Source organism: Malaya genurostris, chromosome 2 (genome assembly GCF_030247185.1).
Source record: "Malaya genurostris strain Urasoe2022 chromosome 2, Malgen_1.1, whole genome shotgun sequence".
NCBI classification, from domain to species: domain Eukaryota; kingdom Metazoa; phylum Arthropoda; class Insecta; order Diptera; family Culicidae; genus Malaya; species Malaya genurostris.
In genome coordinates, this window is record NC_080571.1 from 307,262,565 (window position 1) to 307,282,666 (window position 20,102).

The 20,102-nt window shown below is 37.0% G+C and overlaps 1 protein-coding gene across 7 annotated transcripts in view; it reads left to right on the top strand.

The window, feature by feature from the left end:
* LOC131431005 (insulin-like growth factor-binding protein complex acid labile subunit) overlaps nucleotides 1-20,102 on the top strand; it is a 770,466-nt gene that overhangs the window by 732,991 nt on the left and 17,373 nt on the right. For all 7 annotated transcript variants that reach the window (XM_058596356.1, XM_058596358.1, XM_058596357.1 and 4 more), the window contains 3 exons: nucleotides 18,390-18,516; nucleotides 18,782-18,978; nucleotides 19,126-19,281. In XM_058596356.1, the coding sequence (XP_058452339.1) occupies nucleotides 18,390-18,516; nucleotides 18,782-18,978; nucleotides 19,126-19,281 (480 nt within the window). The remainder of the gene's footprint in view (nucleotides 1-18,389; nucleotides 18,517-18,781; nucleotides 18,979-19,125; nucleotides 19,282-20,102) is intronic.

The following is a 20,102-nucleotide window of genomic DNA, read 5'->3' on the forward strand; positions in this document are numbered from 1 at the left end:
ATGACAATTTTGAGTACACTAAAAAAGCGGACTATATCAAACAGAAATTCTTCCAAAAAATAAAAGATTAAAAATCAACCCCTGAAGCGCAAATAAAAAAAGGCGTGTTATTATATGATTGGGGCCACTGTACAGCGCCCCGGGCCCTGAACCGCCAACCTAGGAACAAATCCTTCATACACGTCTATTAATATGTCGGACGTAAAATTTTTATGATCCATCTAGCGCACATGGCTATTTAATTCAGTGCATTGAAATGCTTTCTACTTCCTATAGAATTGGATGTAGACAACATTATTAGTTTCGTTTATTTGGGGAAAATGCACTAACTTTCGATCGCAGTAGCACGTTAAGTTGCTGTCAAGTATTTTTATACTGATCGTGCAACTTAAAGACTGTCCCAGAAAGTATGGACGCAACCAAAAACCGCTGCCATTTCGCAATGATTCTGAATCTGTCAATTTTCATGGTGAAAAATCCGTGCGAAATGCAATCAGGAAGTTCGGTGAGGATAACACCTTTGAGGATAAACCGAAAACGGGTTGAAAAAAAGGTCCTGCTAACCCTCAGTTGGATAAACATATACTGAAGGCGTTCGAGCTAAAGAAGGAGGTTTCAGTTCGGCATGTGGCCAAAAAAATGGGCACTTCGAAGTCAAATGTTCTTCGTGTTAAAGAACGTTTGAATCTTCGAAACTATAAGAAGCAGAAACAATCAAAACGTAGTCCGAAACAAGAAGCATCGATCAGGCCGAGAGTTTGAATGCTGTACAATACGATTCTTGCTGGAAATTTGAACTGCATAATTATGGACGACGAAACCTACATGAAACTCGATTACAAATCCTTGCCGGGACCACAATATTATACGGTGCGAGAAGGGCAAGTGTTAAACCGAAAAATTTGGTCAGAAAACTATGGTCTGGCAAGCAATTTGTAGCTGCGGTAAGATTTCGAAACCATTCATCACCACTGCTTCAATGAACTGCGAAATATACATCAAAGGAATGTTTACAAAAACGACGTCTACCCATGATTTGAAGCCACAAGGATCCTGTTCTCTTCTGGCAAGATCTTGCTTCTTGCCACTACTCGAAATCAACGGTAGAATGGTATACTACCAAAAATGTAACTTTTATCCCAAAAGACATAAATCCACCAAATTGCCCACAACTTCGACCAATTGAGGAATTTTGGGCATTAATGAAGGCACATCTTAGGAAACATGTCTCGGCAGCCGAACCCATTCAACACTTTGAAAAAGATTGGAAAAAAGTGTCAAAACTTGTCGCCAAGAAGTCTGTACGGAATTTAATGAGGAACGTTCACAAGAAGGTGCGCCAGCTAGTCTACAATGGCTAAGTAGCAAATGTTGAGAATAATATTCTGTTGTTGTAGTCTAATATTATCAGTATATCGAATAAAATTTAAATATCTAATACTTGTGAATTATTTACAGCGAAATCAAAGTGCGTCCATACTTTCTGAGACAGTCTTTATCATGTTGGTTTCTATTACTATGCATCGATCTCATCACAAACGCAGCAATAAAATAAGCAACGATAAAAACATTCCTTATCCACCTAGTGCTATGAAAATGCCTTTCTCTCTTAGGGATACAGTCTCATTAAATTTTCTTTCCTTCTTATTATGATCATTTCTGACACCAATTAAGGCTAATTTTACAAACCAATTTATTTATATTGACTCGGGTAGCTCACAATAAGCGTTTATGTCACAACATTTCTTAAAACCAAGTTTATCATAAATAATACATTTGAACATGATCACAGATCACTTATCTAAAATGATTATACGGATAATATAAAATTGTTGTGTCAATTAGGTCACTTGTACGATTATATCCCCAAAACTTGAAGTGTCAACCATGTGGTCTTCACAATCAAACCACAGCCAAATTTTAGTCTCGAACGAGCCCAAAATTATCGATATCGGTACTTCCATATCTGAGAAAATTGACCGGTAATGAGTCACTTATACCATTAAATCTCCAGAAACAGAAGTGACAGCCGTTTGATCTTCGAACTTAATCAATGCTAAAGACTGTCCCCGAAAGTATGGACGCAGTCAAAAACCAGTGCAAGTTCGTAATAATTGAGAATTTGTCTCCGTCAGTTTGTTTCAAAAGGCGTGATCTTTCAGTAGAACAACGTCAAAATGATGTGCTGTAACGGAGAAAAATAGCATAAATAAAAAGAGTAAGTGAGGAAGCCGTTCGAAAAGCTATCACGAAGTTCGATGAAGATATCACCTTAGAAGATAAATCGAAAAACGGTCCTGCTGACCCTCGGATGTACTAATCCGTAATGTATTGGAGTCTTATTACTAAACACGCCCGAGAACAACGAGAAAGAGGACGGGAAGTTTTGCTGACCAAAGAGGTGAATGACAATGTTTAACTGTAAATCGAAATAAAAAAAGAACAAGAAAGTTTCAGTGTGGGATGCGGTAAAAAAAGTAGGCACTTTAAAGTCAAATGGTTTTCGTGCTAAACAACGTGTGAATCTTCGAACCTGTAAGAGTTGGAAGAAGTAAAAACGCAGCTCGAAACAAGAAGCATCAATCTGACCCAGACCCCAGAAACTTGCACAATGCTATGCTTGCTGGGAATTCGAACTGTAGTCTCACAGAAAAGACGTGGATAGTTTCGAACCGTGTATATTTTTGTCGAGAACAAGATGACCTCTAGTAGTTCGCTTTTACATCTCATCCAAGTCAGTCGATAAAACAAAACCGCTTACGTTCGGGACAGAAGAAACCAAGAACAGTATTATGTAGTGAACAATAGAACGACCTCAAAATGAGTGAACCAAACGAACAAAAGCTACCGCCGGTACGAAAGAATACAATTATTGTTGACTTCAGACAGTGCAAAATTCAACCTTCGATACGGGAACTTGAAGGTTTGCTTAAGGAGCAAATGCATCTTGACATTAAACGTGTGCATTTACTTCAATGCAATAAGACGAATAATGTTGTTTATATCCAGTTTTACAAAGAGTTGGATGCAATTCAATTCGCTGAAGACAATAATAATGTGCATTATTTGGAGCACGAGAACATTAAGTACAACATTCCAGTATATATGGAAGATAGTGCTATAGAAGTGCGTGTGCATGATCTTCCCTCAAGCGTCATATATTCGCCATACTATGTCCCAATACGGAGAGATTCTCTCTATCGAAAAAGAAAAGTGGAAGAATTTTTCCCCGGTATTCTAAATGGTGTACGTTTGTTACGCATGCGCTTGAGGAGGCCTATACCTTCTTATGTGACATTCGGTCAGGATACAAGAATCCCGTGCAAATCACTTGTTACCTATGACAATCAGATGGCCACATGTCAATATTGCCAAAAAGCTGTTCACTACGGTAAGCCATGTGATAAAATGGACAAGGAGACAACTATACCAAAGGACAACGGTGCTTCCTTCACACCAATCCCAAGCAACCCCAGTACACCTGTGATAGTCAACAACAACAGGGAAGTATCCCCTTCAACGAAACCATCCAACGTAACCCCTATAGAACAAAGTACACCAGCTGCAGTTAACAACTTACCATCCAACCAACCAGCAACTGCAAACAATGTACAACAAGACGCATCTACAGCAACTAGCAACGAAATCAACAACAATACCACGGCAATGGATGACGAGACGAACCACGAGCAAACTGCCCCTCAATCCTCGCAGGAGGAAAATGGAAGCTCCTCTCCCCCTAGAAAAAGGGTGACAACGAGATCCAATACAAAAAAAAGATTTATCTAAAAACTCAGCTAAATCGGCCACGTAAAGCTTGTACGCAAATAGGCCTGAATAAAAATATCTTTTAAATTAAAAGGCTTTTGTTACACCAGACATGGAACGTTTGCACTTCATCTTGAAATACCACCAGTGATGTAGACACTCTTTATTTCTAGGAAGAGCTTCATGTCATCGGCCTAAATCAACACTTTTATGTGTTTTAATATAAGAGATATATCGTTTTCAGTCGGTGTTGAACAGTCGTTCGCACCGCACGCGTATAGCTCTTGGCTTCTGGAATTTTTTTTCTGGCTACCTAGAGTTTCATTGATTCAAGGCTTCAGTCTTTTTCAAGGCTACCTGAATCACTAACTAAGTGACTAAGTGATACAAAGAGTGATATTAGAGTGACTAAGAAATTAATCAGCCTTTTTTAAGGCTAGCTAGGAGTCTAATCGAAGACTAATTTAGCCTAGTTAATTTAATTTAAAATTTCATTCCAATTTGGCAACACTCAGAAATAGTTACATGGGTCTCCCGCAAGGCTCATGCCTCAGTCCGCTCCTCTATAATTTTTACGTAAATGACATTGACAGCTGTCTAGTAACCCCATGTACACTAAGACAATTGGCAGATGATGGCGTGGTTTCAGTTACTGGACCCAAAGCTATTGATCTGCATAAACCATTGCAAGATACCTTAGATAACTTGTCCGATTGGGCTGTTCATCTTGGTATCGAATTCTCTGCGGAGAAAACAGAGTTAGTCGTCTTTTCAAGAAAGCATGATCCCGCGCAGCTTCAGCTCCATATGATGGGAAGAATGATCCAACAGGTTTTAACTTTTAAATACCTCGGGGTGTGGTTCGATTCCAAATGCACGTGGGGAGGACACATTAGGTTTCTGATAACAAAATGCCAACAAAGAGTAAATTTTCTTCGAACAATAACAGGATCTTGGTGGGGTGCTCATCCGGAAGATCTAATAAAATTGTATCAGACAACGATACTTTCAGTGATGGAATATGGATGCGTTTGCTTTCGTTCCGCTGCAAACTCTCATATTATCAAACTGGAGCGAATTCAGTATCGTTGTTTGCGAATTGCTTTAGGGTGCATGCATTCGACACATACAATGAGTCTTGAAGTTCTGGCGGGAGTTCTTCCATTAAAAGATCGATTTTGGGAGCTTTCATCACGCCTGCTAATAAGATGTGAGGTGCTGAATCCCATGGTAATTAATAATTTCGAACGACTAGTCGAGCTTCGATCTCAAACAAAATTCATGACAGTATATTTTAACCATATGTCACAGGAAATCAACCCTTCAAGATATATTCCTATCCGTGTCAGCCTCCTAAATGTCCCTGACTCAACTTTATTTTTCGATACATCCATGCAGCGCGAAGTGCGTGGAATCCCGGATCATCTACGTTCGACGGAAATCCCAAAAATATTTTCAAGTAAGTTCAGGCATATTGACTCTGAGAAAATGTTTTACACGGACGGATCGCGAATTGAAGAAGCGACAGGGTTTGGTATGTTCAACAATAATGTTTCGGCCTCATTTAGGCTTCAAGAACCTGCATCTGTTTATATAGCAGAGTTAGCAGCAGTTCATTATAGTTTGAGTGTAATCGTCACATTATCTCCAAACCATTATTTCCTCTTCACAGATAGTCTGAGTGCAATTGAAGCCATTCGCTCAAACATGACTGGCAAGACTGAACCGTTTTTCCTTGGCAAAATAAAACAGTGCCTGAACGACATATTGAACAATAATTATCTAATCACTATAGTCTGGGTCCCGGCTCATTGCTCCATTCCTGGCAATGAAAGAGCCGATATTTTAGCCAAACGTGGTGCTATTGAGGGTGAAATTTATGAGAGACCAATTGCTTTCAACGAATTCTATAGCTCGTCTCGCCAAAGAACACTTGCCAGCTGGCAAGCTTCTTGGGATAAAGATGATCTGGGTCGGTGGATGCACTCAATTATTCCGAAAATATCGACAAAGGCATGGTTCAGGGGACTGGATGTGAGTAGAGATTTCATTCGTGTGATGTCCAGACTCATGTCCAATCACTACACGTTAGATGCACATCTCCTTCGAATTGGGCTCTCCGAGACTAATCATTGTGCTTGTGGCGAAGGTTATCGAGATATTGATCATGTCGTTTGGACATGCGTGGAGTATCGTGATGTCAGATCTCAACTAATAAATTCTTTGCGTACCCAAGGTAGACTATCCAATATCCCAGTTCGAGACATTCTTGCTTGTCGTGACCTTTCATACATGAAACTTATTTATCATTTCATAAAGAAAACTGGAGTTTCAATTTAATAAAGGCCCCTTTCAAGACTTAGTTCTGATCCCAGCTGCGTCCATGAGTTCAACCAATAGCTAAATTAGAATAAAAATAATGTAATGATACAAACAAACTCGAAACAATTTATGAAATTATTAACAAAATGTCTGAAAATAACAGCTTATTTTATAATTTATAGAAGTTAATCGTTTGGTTCAAATAATATTTCCGAGTAGATTTCATAATTAATGACGAGTTACCTAAGATGATATTTAAGTAATAAGAGAATATGTTTTAATAAATGCAAAACGTTGTGACTATGTTAGAATTAAATTAGGATAAGAATATTATGTAAAAGTGATGCTACGGCGAAGAAAAACTTATGTAAACTGCCTTAAGAAATAAACGTATTTATGAAAAAAAAAAAAAAAAATTTCATTCATTTCAAAAATGCCTGCGTCCAACCGGAAAGGCAACAAGCCTAAGGCTAAAAATAATTCAATACGGAATAAATCACAATCCGTTATTCAACATTTTTCTAATAACATTCACGATCTTATAGAATCTGAATGTAAAAATAAAAGACAACGGACGGATTTCCCTTCCGTTGATCCTATGCCGTCTAAAAATATTTACGAGATTCTTCCTGAATCCGATTGTAGCGACATAGAAGAAAGTTCTTCAACAATTCCCAAAATGGACGCTTGTCGTTCTGGGAAGAAACAACAATCTATGCCACCAGTGACGGTGATGATTTCCGACTTCAAAGCATTCCGTACTGAGCTTTCTACTTTTCTCCCGGAAGTAAAAGTCTCATTTCAAATCGGACGAAGAGGAGAATGTCGAGTCTTGGTGGATGGATTGGAAGATTACGAACGTCTTATTCGATATTTGTCCGAGAAACTTCATAAATTTTATTCATATGATATAAAATCAGACAGACCCTTCAAGGCTGTCTTGAAAGGATTATCAAATGATCAAAGTATTGATGAAATTAAAAATGAACTGAAAGAAGTGCTTGTGCCCCTTCCCAAGTAAAACCTATGAAAAAAAGAGTGAATGGTACTTCTAAACCACGCTCTGGAATTTCCCATGAACTTTACCTAATACACTTCAATCGAAGTGATGTAAACAATTTGAAAACTTTAGAAAAAGTACGTTTCATTTCCCACATTAAAATTCATTGGGAACATTATAAACGGCATAATCGTATTGCAAACTTATGCAATATCGTCGTTGCCAAGGCTTCGGCCATGGAACCAAAAATTGTCATATGGATATACGGTGTTTGAATTGTGGTAAATCGCATTCGAAAGACGTTTGTCCAATGAATGAAACCACTGATAAATTTTCATGTTCAAATTGCAATGGAAATCATAAATCCAATTATTTGAAATGTATTGTCAGGGAAAAAATTTTAAACGCTCGTTCGCTTCGACAACAAGTCAAATCAACGACCTTAAATTTACAGAACATACCTGATAATCAAAAAACCGTTTCAAATGCCACGCCTAATTCTTTTAGGGCACTGATTTCTTCGAAACAAAAAACAGGTACGCCTGTCAATTCGTCTTCTAACGAAAACAATTTATTGACAGGTAGATCGACCTCGTCATCATCTTCTTCTAATGTCAGTTATGCTGGTATATTAGGTAGAAATCTATCACCTATTTCTTCTAATGTAAATAATCAAAACACAGGACCGCCTTGCAGTTCTTCTTTTAACGAAAACAATTTATTAATAGGTAGACCGGCCAAATCATCTTCTTCTAATGGCAGTCTACCTACAAATATTCCTTCAATGGCATTCGCTTCTTTAAATGAAGTCGATTTAGGCGATATAACTGAAAATAAAATGATCTACCTACAAGATCAACTTTTTCAAATGATCATCCAAATGAATTCGACTTCATCACTTTTTGAAGCATTTCAAATCGGATGGAAATTTGCAAATAATATTATAATGAATTTAAAATTTAACAGTGATGTTAAATAATTATTTGAATATTTTAAATTGGAATGCTCGATCTTTGAAATCGAGTGAAGATGAATTTTATAATTTTCTCAAAGTTAACAAAATTCATATTGCCATTGTGACAGAAACTTTTCTTAAACCAAATGTAAAATTGAAAAGTAATCCACATTATGTGGTTCATCGATTTGACAGGTTTACTGGAATGGGTGGTGAAGTTGCCATTTCTGTTTAACGGCAAATTAAACATCGAATTTTACCTTCTTTCAATACTAAAGTTATTGAAAGCTTGGGAATCGAAGTTGAAACCATTCATGGAATTTATTTCATCGCTGGAGCATATTTGCTATTCCAATGCACCGGCGAACAATTAAATTTCTTTAAAGGCGATTTGCAAAAACTTACAAGATATCGATCGAAATTTTTCGTAATAGGGGACTTAAATGCTAAGCATGTCCAGTGGAATTGTAGGCAAAATAACAGTAATGGTAAAATACTTCATAATCAACTCTCAGCTGGTTACTTCACAGTTCTTCATCCCAGTAATCCTACTTGTTTCTCTTCCGTGAAAAACCCGTCTACAATTGATCTGGTTCTAACAGATCAAAGTCACATTTGTAGTGAACCGATTACACATGCTGACTTTGACTCAGATCATCTTCCTGTAACATTCAGACTTTCCAACGAAGCTATAATTAATCCAATTAGTTCTATTTTCAACTATCATAGAGCTAATTGGTTGGATTACAGATCTCACATTGAAAATCATGTGGATCATGAAACTATTTTAGAAAATTCTGCGGACATCGACACAGCAATTGATAATTTGAATCATTATATTATCGAAGCTAGAAATCTTTCAGTTCCCAAAGCTCCAACTAAATTAAATTCTCCTATCATCGATGACAATCTTCAACTGCTCATTCGGTTGAAGAATGTTCGTCGACGACAATATCAACGTTCTCGTGATCCTGCTATGAAAAACATAGTTAAGGATTTACAAAAAGAAATTAAACATAGATTTACTCTTTTGCTAAATGAAAATTTCGCTAAAGAAGTTGAACAAATTAAACCATATTCTAAACCTTTCTGGAAACTTTCCAAGGTTCTTAAGAAACCTCAGAAACCAATTCCTGCTCTCAAGGAAGGAAATCAAATACTTCTTACAAATGGTGAAAAAGCTCAAAAACTAGCTCAGCAGTTCGAGAGTGTCCACAATTTTAATTTAAACGTTGTGAGTCCTATTGAAAATGAAGTCTCACTGAAATATGATCATATTTCAACCCAAGTGTTATCACACGATGACATTATTGAGACGAATTTTGATGAAATTAAATCAATTATTAGGAAACTCAAAAACATGAAGGCTCCTGGTAATGATGGAATTTTTAATATTCTTATTAAAAATCTTCCCGATGTTGCCTTGAGACTCCTGGTTAAAATTTTCAACAAGTGTTTTTCCTTACCTTACTTCCCAAAAAGATGGAAAAACGCTAAAGTAATTCCTATCCTGAAACCTGATAAAAACCCAGCAGAAACATCAAGTTATCGCCCAATTAGCTTACTTTCTTCTATCAGTAAACTTTTTGAAAAATTATCTTGTTGAGAATGATGTCTCATATAAATGAGAATTCAATTTTTTTACCAGAGCAGTTTGGATTTCGTCATGAACATTCAACTACTCATCAACTTGTCAGAGTAACGAACATGATAAAAGCAAATAAATCTTCTGGGTTATCCACTGGAGTTGCTCTTCTAGACATAGAAAAAGCATTCGACAGTGTTTGGCACAAAGGTTTAATAGCAAAAATGTCTGATTTCCAGTTTCCTATTTATTTGATCAAAATGATTCAAAATTATTTAACTGATCGTACTCTTCAGGTTAGCTATCAGAATTGTAAATCTGAATTGCTACCCGTACGAGCCGGTGTTCCGCAGGGTTCGAGCGTAGCTCCAATCTTGTATAATATTTTCACTTCTGATCTTCCAAATCTACCCGTTGGTTGTCAGAAATCGCTATTCTGTGACGACACAAGTCTGTTAGCCACAGGTAGAAATCTAAGAGTGATCTGCAGTCGCCTACAAAGAAGTTTAAATATTTTCAGTGATTATCTGTCAAAATGGAAAATTAAACCAAATGCAGCAAAAACGCAATTAATTATCTTTCCTCATAAGGCAAGAGCTTCTTTTCTTAAACCAAACAATAATCACATTCTCAAATTGAATGGCTTGGAATTGACATGGTCGGATCAAGCTAAATACTTAGGTTTAACGTATGACAAAAAACTCACTTTCAAGGATCACATTGAAGGAATCCAGGCAAAGTGTAATAAATATATTTAATGTTTATATCCTCTTATAAACAGAAATTCTAAGCTCTGTCTAAAAAACAAATTGTTAATTTATAAACAAATTTTCAAACCAGCCATGCTTTATGCAGTACCAATTTGGTCAAGTTGTTGTTCCACCAGGAAGAAAACGCTTCAAAGGATTCAGAATAAAATTCTGAAAATGATTCTGAAGCGTCCTCCCTGGTTTAGTACAAATGAGTTACACAGACTCACAAATATAGAACCATTAGATGCAATGTCACATAATAAGCAAATTCCGACAAAAATCGATGCAATCTTCAATTGAATCGATTCGCTCTCTGTATTAGTTAGTAAGTTAGTATATAAGTTCCTTTTCCCCATTACACAATACAAGTAGGTTTAGAATTTTCCCTACACAAAAATCTCAGAATTGCGGAAGCAAATGATGTCTTCATGGTAATAACCAAATCATATATATATATAACAGGGCTGAAAAGTCACCACTTGTGGCTGAACACCCAATTTAAATCTTAATAATTTAATTTTAACTCATATTCCAATAAATAGTTATTAAAAAAAAAAAAAAAAAAAAAAAAAGATATATCGTTTACAAATAAAATGAATAAGAGAGGGCCTAGATGAGAACCTTGTGGAACTCCTGAGGTTACTAGGACATGGTTGGATATCCTCCCTTTAAATCGAAGCATTTGCTGACGATCAGTCAGATACGACTCCAGCCATTTGAGTAGTTCAGGACCAGTTCCTATTTTTTGTAGTTTGAATAATAACATAGGTATATCAATGCGATCAAATGCTTTGCTGAAGTCAGTATAGAGAGCTTCTATGTAATTACCCTTATCCATAGCAGCCAGTTGTTAATTGACAAATTCGAGTAAATTTGTATTAGTCGAGCGACCCTTAAAAAACTCATGCTGCATATTAGTGATTCTATTTTTAACTTGATAAAACATTTTTTCATTGATTATCGCTTCAAAAAGTTTAGGAATGCAGGAGATAATTGCAATTCCTCGATAATTACACACATCTGATTTTTTTCCACTTCTGTAAATCGGTACCAAATAGGAGTCCTTCCATATTTTAGGAAAAATACCGGTCATGAGTGTTTTATTGAAAAGCCAAAACAAGTGTGTGGCTAGTTCTAACGATAGTTTTTTTCATGACTATGGGAGGAATTCCATCAGGTCCGGGACCTTTAGAAAAATCTAATTTATTGAGCGCTTGCATAATATCTTGGACACTAATGTGATGAATATTAATGTCACAAGCATGTTCAGGGAAGAAATTAAAATATTCACGGTCTCGATCCTCTTCGGAAAACGTAGTATTTGTTTCTTGGAAGTAATTTGCAAATAGTGTACAAATATCTTCCGAGTTGTCAGCAGTCTTACCCTTGAAAAACATTTTTGAGGGAAAATTATTAGATTTCAGTTTTTGTTTTACGTAATTGAAGCAATTCTTCGGGCAAGATTTGATTTCACTCTCCGTTTTCGAATAGTACTCCTCGGAAGCGATTTCAATTGCCAGATTCAATTCACAAGTTTGTAAGTAAGTTCCTAAGTTGACGCTACTACTGTCTCTTTTATATTTTTTATGGGCCTTCTGTTATCGATTTTTTAGATTTTCAATGTTATCATTATACTATATTGGATATTTATAGTTAAGTCGTCGTCTGATTCTCTTAAAAAATACCTGATCATTAATAGTATCAAATAAAATCTTATAAAACATTTCCACAGAAGTTTCAACATTAGACTCCCTGAAAATGGTTTGCCAATCAATGTTACTTAATTTTAACTTTATGTTATCATAATTTGCCAAGTCATACTGAAAGACCTCATGTCCAGGATGACCTGTTGTCCGTGTATGCGAAACTGATATTTATTCTGTTGGAGTCTACTGCTTCTTCCGCTTGCAGTAACAAGCTTTGTATAGGGTGATTTTTTAAGAGCTTGAGAACTTTTTTAAACAATAAAACGCATAAAATTTGCAAAATCTCATCGGTTCTTTATTTTAAACGTTAGATTGGTACATGACATTTACTTTTTGAAGATAATTTCATTTAAATGTTGACCGCGGCTGCGTCTTAGGTGGTCCATTCGGAAAGTCCAATTTTGGGCAACTTTTTCGAGCATTTCGGCCGGAATAGCCCGAATTTCTTCGGAAATGTTGTCTTCCAAAGCTGGAATAGTTACTGGCTTATTTCTGTAGACTTTAGACTTGACGTAGCCCCACAAAAAATAGTCTAAAGGCGTCAAATCGCATGATCTTGGTGGCCAACTTACCGGTCCATTTCTTGAGATGAATTGTTCTCCGAAGTTTTCCCTCAAAATGGCCATAGAATCGCGAGCTGTGTGGCATGTAGCGCCATCTTGTTGAAACCACATGTCAACCAAGTTCAGTTCTTCCATTTTTGGCAACAAAAAGTTTGTTAGCATCGAACGATAGCGATCGCCATTCACTGTAACGTTGCGTCCAACAGCATCTTTGAAAAAATACGGTCCAATGATTCCACCAGCGTACAAACCACACCAAACAGTGCATTTTTCGGGATGCATGGGCAGTTCTTGAACGGCTTCTGGTTGCTCTTCACTCCAAATGCGGCAATTTTGCTTATTTACGTAGCCATTCAACCAGAAATGAGCCTCATCGCTGAACAAAATTTGTCGATAAAAAAGCGGATTTTCCAAATGGACCACCTAAGACGCAGCCGCGGTCAACATTTAAATGAAATTATCTTCAAAAAGTAAATGTCATGTACCAATCTAACGTTTAAAATAAAGAACCGATGAGATTTTGCAAATTTTATGCGTTTTATTGTTTAAAAAAGTTCTCAAGCTCTTAAAAAATCACCCTTTATAAAGATTGCTTCTTTGTAAATCGAAAATTAAAATTATCAGTGTAGTGCAAATCTAAGTTAATTTGATCAGTTTTTTGCAATTTTCACAGTTCTAAATTCGCAACAGTGTTTAAAATCGTTTATGTCCAATCAATGTTTAATATCTTAGAAAATTATACCATTTGGCTTTTCTGGGAAGCCAGAAATTAATCTCGTACAGCGTTTTGATAGTATCTTTTACTAAAATATTCAAATCCGAAAAGAAATAATCGACATCAAAATTCTCTAAATTGCCATTTAGAACCATAATTTTATACCCAAAGAATTTTGCGAAATTTTACTTCACTATACTGTATACGGCCCATTTTTCAACCAGTTGTAGTTTGTAGTAAACTTTCTGCAGATTTGCTATATAAAATGCATAGCACCGACTCAGAAGCAGGCTTCCCAGCAGTACTGCTTTTCAATGACATCCGCCACGAGATAGCATGAACTGTCGGAGTGCAAAGTTGAAAGCCCAGTCTACAATATGTGTGTAAGCATATGCCGAACTGTAATGGCAACAGCGCTCGCATGCCTAAATGAATGCTGTCACTGAGACAGTTTCTACTCACCAGTTTGATGAGAGTATTCTATCCGGAGAGTAGTCAAACCGAACGGGCTGTTTGTATCCTGTTTCTTTATGTTCACTCATTCGCATAAAATGTTACGGGGACAGCCTTAGACAATCGAAGACATCCTTTGATTTTTAGGGAATTACTGTTATGAAGGGCTGTCGCGAGCCGGCTGTCTCATCAATGTCTCTTGAAGCAATAAACCGGCTGTTTCTGGAGACGAGCTGTGGTTCATAGTGCGCTCGCACTATTTCGGCTGCCTCAATGAAATGGTACTAGTACATACGATTGCGTTGTTGGGATTACCTTTACAGGAAACTTTAGTAACGTTTCATTACAATACCATTGTGAAATAAAGAAATTGTTTTAGATTTATATTCTGTCGGCGAAGGCAATGAATTTTAATAACTAACGAAAATTAAAAGATAAACAGAGAGTTTTGTGTAACGGCTCATATATCTGAATTACTGAAGTATTCATCCTTAGTGCTTCCTTCTTATTCCTAAAAAAACAGATACACTAGCATTCATTGATAATACTCCGAAAATATCTTATGCACCCTTATTCTGAATAACGACGTTTTGATTTTTTCTGTTTCTCCTAGGATAACTAAACCAATGAATTTTTTAGGGTCGGAAATGACAGCCACAATATTATTATTATTATTATTATTATTTGATGAGTTGGCTAGAGCTGGTGAAACGAATGATTTCGTTGGTCCTGAACCAGCTTTACCACTTTCAATTAGTTGGATAAAGCACAAGATTCGTTCTTGGGCTGCATCCAAACATGCCAGCTACTGGCGCAGCTCGCAAACTTGCCCTCAGACAAAAGCATTTCTACCAGATTTAAATCTGAAAATGTCAAAGTGTCTACTGTATTTTTCCAAGCATCATTGCAGTATTCTGGTCAGAGCTCTGACTGGACATAGCAAACTCAATGATCATATGGCTACTATTCAACGTGTTGAGTATTATTATTATTATTAGTATAATTATTATTATTATTATTATTATTATTATTATTATTATTATTATTATTATTATTATTATTATTATTATTATTATTATTATTATTATTATTATTATTATTATTATTATATTTATTTATTCCCGCTTTCAAACTTAGTTGTGGTCGTTCACCGGGGAATCACACCTACATTTTTCAATATATCATTTTTCATTTTTTTAACATAATTTCTTTTCAGAAAGAAAACTGTTAAATATATGCAATGAACTCGGCTCTCAGAATGTTCCACTATTCATTTACAATATTTAAAGTTCCAAACGTTTGATTTTTTTAAATGCGCTACTTTTTTTACAAGCTACTTAGCCAATTAGAGTAGAAAATTTTCGACTCTGAAACGAGCACGCCGAACTGTCTCAGCTCTTTAATTATGAATATAATTTCTTGAAAACAAACTTTTCTTTCTATAGAATTTCATTTATCGATCGATTCAAAGAAGATCGACCAAAATATAAAAATTAACTATTCATTTAAACCAAAGTCCGTACTTCAATCCATTTCGTATTAGTAGTTTCGTATATTATTAATTATCAATTATATTGTTATCAATGCCCGGTGCGCAATGATCAACCGCTGCGCAAAGCAATCACCAAAGGCAAAACTAAAACCCACATGCTTGCCTCGAATCTTCATAGCAAACCAAGAGCAACAAATTTGAACCGCACCGGCTATTGTCGCAGACCTGGTCAAGGGAGAGTAATATTTTGCTCTCGACAGAAACAACGCAGTGACTGATACCCGAAGTTTACTGTCGCAACAGCGAGAACTTCATGCTTCTTCGGCTGTCGTGGACCACGACAAAATGTCTTGAGATGGAATAAACTGTCGAACGAAGTGAATGACGGCAACGTTGGCTGTACAGGACTATTTGTCTAAGGGCTGTCGTGATGAAACCTATCACAAGGCTGTCATGGAAAGAGTAGCAAGACAGCCTCAATAATAATGTCGCACGGCGGTACATTTGGGAAGCCTGCTCAGAAGCCATTCATTTCGAATTTGGCTGTCGTTGTCATCATGTTGATTATGGTGCGATCGAGGAATCTCCAAGCAAAATACAGGGTGATTTTTAAAGAGCTTGAGAACTTTTTTAAACAATAAAACGCATAAAATTTGCAAAATCTCATCGGTTCTTTATTTTAAACGTTAGATTGGTACATGACATTTACTTTTTGAAGATAATTTCATTTAAATGTTGACCGCGGCTGCGTCTTAGGTGGTCCATTCGGAAAATCCGCTTTTTTATCGACAAATTTTGTTCAGCGATGAGGCTCATTTCTGGTTGAATGGCTACGTAAATAAGCAAAATTGCCGCATTTGGAGTGAAGAGCAACCAGAAGCCGTTCAAGAACTGCCCATGCATCCCGAAAAATGCACTGTTTGGTGTGGTTTGTACGCTGGTGGAATCATTGGACCGTATTTTTTCAAAGATGCTGTTGGACGCAACGTTACAGTGAATGGCGATCGCTATCGTTCGATGCTAACAAACTTTTTGTTGCCAAAAATGGAAGAACTGAACTTGGTTGACATGTGGTTTCAACAAGATGGCGCTACATGCCACACAGCTCGCGATTCTATGGCCATTTTGAGGGAAAACTTCGGAGAACAATTCATCTCAAGAAATGGACCGGTAAGTTGGCCACCAAGATCATGCGATTTGACGCCTTTAGACTATTTTTTGTGGGGCTACGTCAAGTCTAAAGTCTACAGAAATAAGCCAGTAACTATTCCAGCTTTGGAAGACAACATTTCCGAAGAAATTCGGGCTATTCCGGCCGAAATGCTCGAAAAAGTTGCCCAAAATTGGACTTTCCGAATGGACCACCTAAGACGCAGCCGCGGTCAACATTTAAATGAAATTATCTTCAAAAAGTAAATGTCATGTACCAATCTAACGTTTAAAATAAAGAACCGATGAGATTTTGCAAATTTTATGCGTTTTATTGTTTAAAAAAGTTCTCAAGCTCTTAAAAAATCACCCTTTAGTTCTTTAGGTAACATTTAGAGCCATTAGAAGGGCTGATTTTGCAGAATGTTCCACATTGTTGACCATTTTCCGTTGTATTTTGCTCCAATGCAAACGACCACCAACAGGATGATGTAATCGAACTTCTTCGAAGGGAAACTGGCTCTGCGACCTGAGCGTTTGAGGTTTTATACAACGCTTAAGGTCTGCTCTCATTACTAGTTACTGCTCCACCTGACGACCGAAGTCCAAGTGAATGCATTGACGACTGCTACTCCCGACGATTGATGTACAAATGAAAGCACGACCTAAGCGTTTGAGGCTTTATACCACGCAAAAGGTCTGCTTTCATTGCCAACTGCTCCACTGGACGACTGAAGTCCAAATCTCGATTAATTTTTCAAAAGGGCGTATAATCAAGTGACAGTTTCTCTTTGTTTACTTTCTCTTCTATTAATTACCAAGCGGTTTCCACGTTTATCACTCAACTCTTTGCATGAAATGATACCCGAAATTTTCGACTTTCAAACAGAATAGTGATATCAAAGAAAATCTTTTTAATCACATCACAACAATCGAAAGAGAGAGTGATTAAAAAGAAACTGTCACTTGCTTATACGCCCTATTGAAAAATCAACCGAGAAATGAGAGTTGCGACCTGAGCGTTTGAGGTTTTTAACCAAGCAGAAGGTGCACTCTCCGAAGCTACTGGTTGATTAAATCATTTCCACGACGTGGTTTGTGGTTATCTCACACTGTTCAAAATATTATCCTAAATTCCTGATCATATTTTTGATGAAATAGTGAAAGAATTATGTTGCTGCCATCAATACATGTTGAGATATTCACGATTAGGTTCTGCCCATTCTTCCATATGGCTAATTTTGAAAAAACACCCCATAGTAAAGTAAGTCGTATTCACGACAAAAATTGCCCGCAAATTCGATCAATTGAAGAATTTTCGGTATTGCCGAAGCCACATCAGAAGAAACATGTTTCAACACCCGAAACTATTGGAAAAGATTGTTAAAAGTCGAATGAAGAACTTTCACATAAAGCTGTGCCTGACTACCTACAAAAGTTGACAATACTAATATGTTGTGCTAGTCTCATATTACAATTAAAAATTAAATTCCCAACACTTTAACATTACTTTCACTGAGAACTAGGTGCGTTCATACTTCTGGAACAGTTTTTTTTTTCACAAGAATATTAAATACCCGTCTCTTGATGATTAAATTCACTCCCCCATTATCTCAATATCGCATTAAATCAATATCTTATGATCAATACACAGACCCAAACGACAATCGACTTTCGAACGTCGAACACTTATCTGCAGGAAACTTGTTGACAACAACACCGAAATCATCGTTCCTGGCGCTGATCCACTTTCAGGCAGCACGGGGATTATTGATAAAAAAAACTCTATATGCAAGAGCTCTTCTCCTAATAGCTTCCAAAAGACCGGAGCGCGGAAGCTCTTGAGTGAAATTGCTTGCCGTATGAATTTTTCACACTAACAACGGTTTTTCTTTTTTTTCTGTTTTTCATTTTTCCTCCGACTTCCAGTTCACCTACTTTGTGCGCACGGAATTCAAGGACCTGAAGCGGCTGCGGGTGCTGCGACTCGACGGCAATCAGCTATCAGTCGTCGTCGACAAACTGTTCGAGTACCAGAAGGGACTCGACTTTCTAGGTAAGCCAACAGCAACAATATCCCTTTGTCTGGCAAATATGATTGCAATGAATATTGAATACTCTTGCCTTGCCCGGTTGAACCTAGCCTAGAAATTACTTCGATTGTTATTTTACAAGTGAGATTTTTCCCCATGGACCATCGTAATTTCCATTTTACAAAACAAACAAATAAACAAACAAACCAACCAACGCAACACTACTGACTTTGGTGGCACATACGAACGATACAATGCCAACGGTTTTTTTCCCCTACTTTCCCGCAGATCTTTCCTTCAACCGATTGGCGAAAATATCGGAAAAGGCATTCGAGAATCTATCGAATCTCACATATCTGGACGTTTCGTACAATAAATTATCACGCATCGAACCGGAATGCCTGGAGCCAGTAACGAAGTTACAAACATTCAACATCAGTGGCAACCTGCAGCTGGACCTGATGGAAGTGGATCCTACCTTCCAGGTAATTTATAACATCCAACCAACAACCCCCGGTCAACTGATTCCCTGTCCTGGCAAACTAGCAAATGGCTAATCCTATTTCCCATCCATGTGACATATTCCGATGAAATGTTTGTTAATATTGGGCTGTGTTGTTTCGTTCCACCAGATGATCCCGAATATCTCCACCCTGGCGATTGCCGATATGGGTCCGCTACCGATGAAGCTGTTCGGACCCTTCAAACAGCTGCGGGCTCTCAATCTTTCCGGTAATCACATCGACAACATCACACTGCAGATAATCCAACCGTTGGCGCATTTACAGGTGAGTAGTTTTCCGCTGGGGTTCTGAGAAATGTTACGAATGTAATCGGAAAGGCATGATACAAGCACATTTTCGTTAAGCTACTAATTACTAGGTTAATGTGATCCAAAGCAGGATAATAATTACAAAAGCGTGTTATAGATGTATACTGCCAGGATTATTTACGAACATCCCTAGCAAGCAACAATTAAAATTGTTAGGAAAATAAATCATCGCTATCGCCATTTTGTTTTCCGCTGTGGCGCTGCTGAACAAATTGAGAACCAACTGCATTCACATCTACCGCATTAAAACGTACTTTCGATCTGCATTGAATAGTGAAATATTGTGCAATTTCTCAAATAAAGTGCACCGCATATATTATTTTTTGTCACATCTGGCATTGTTTTCAACTTCCCGTTTTTTTTTTGTTGCTCTGTTTTGAACTACACAACTAAAGATCCATCATTCATGCAGTTTCCTTCATACACATACACTACTCCTCTATAGTTTTAATATACAGCACCAGCAGGAAACGAGGGAGGCGTGACCTCAAACAGATTCCTCACAGAGAATGACTGCTTAGGAGCAAATTTTCTGCAATCCATTTAATATTAAATCATCAATACATTCGAACTGCTTAAATTATGACGAAATGAAAAGTCAAAAGTTTTTTTTTCAAACAACATATCCTAGAGTAGAATAAAAAGATTCGTTCTTTTCAAGATCAATCTTTTAATCACAGTTGAAATTGTCGAAACTATAGAAGACGATTGCACTATTAATTATGATATATCCTTATCAACAGCCGCTTAGCAAATGTTATTACAAAGCATCAAATG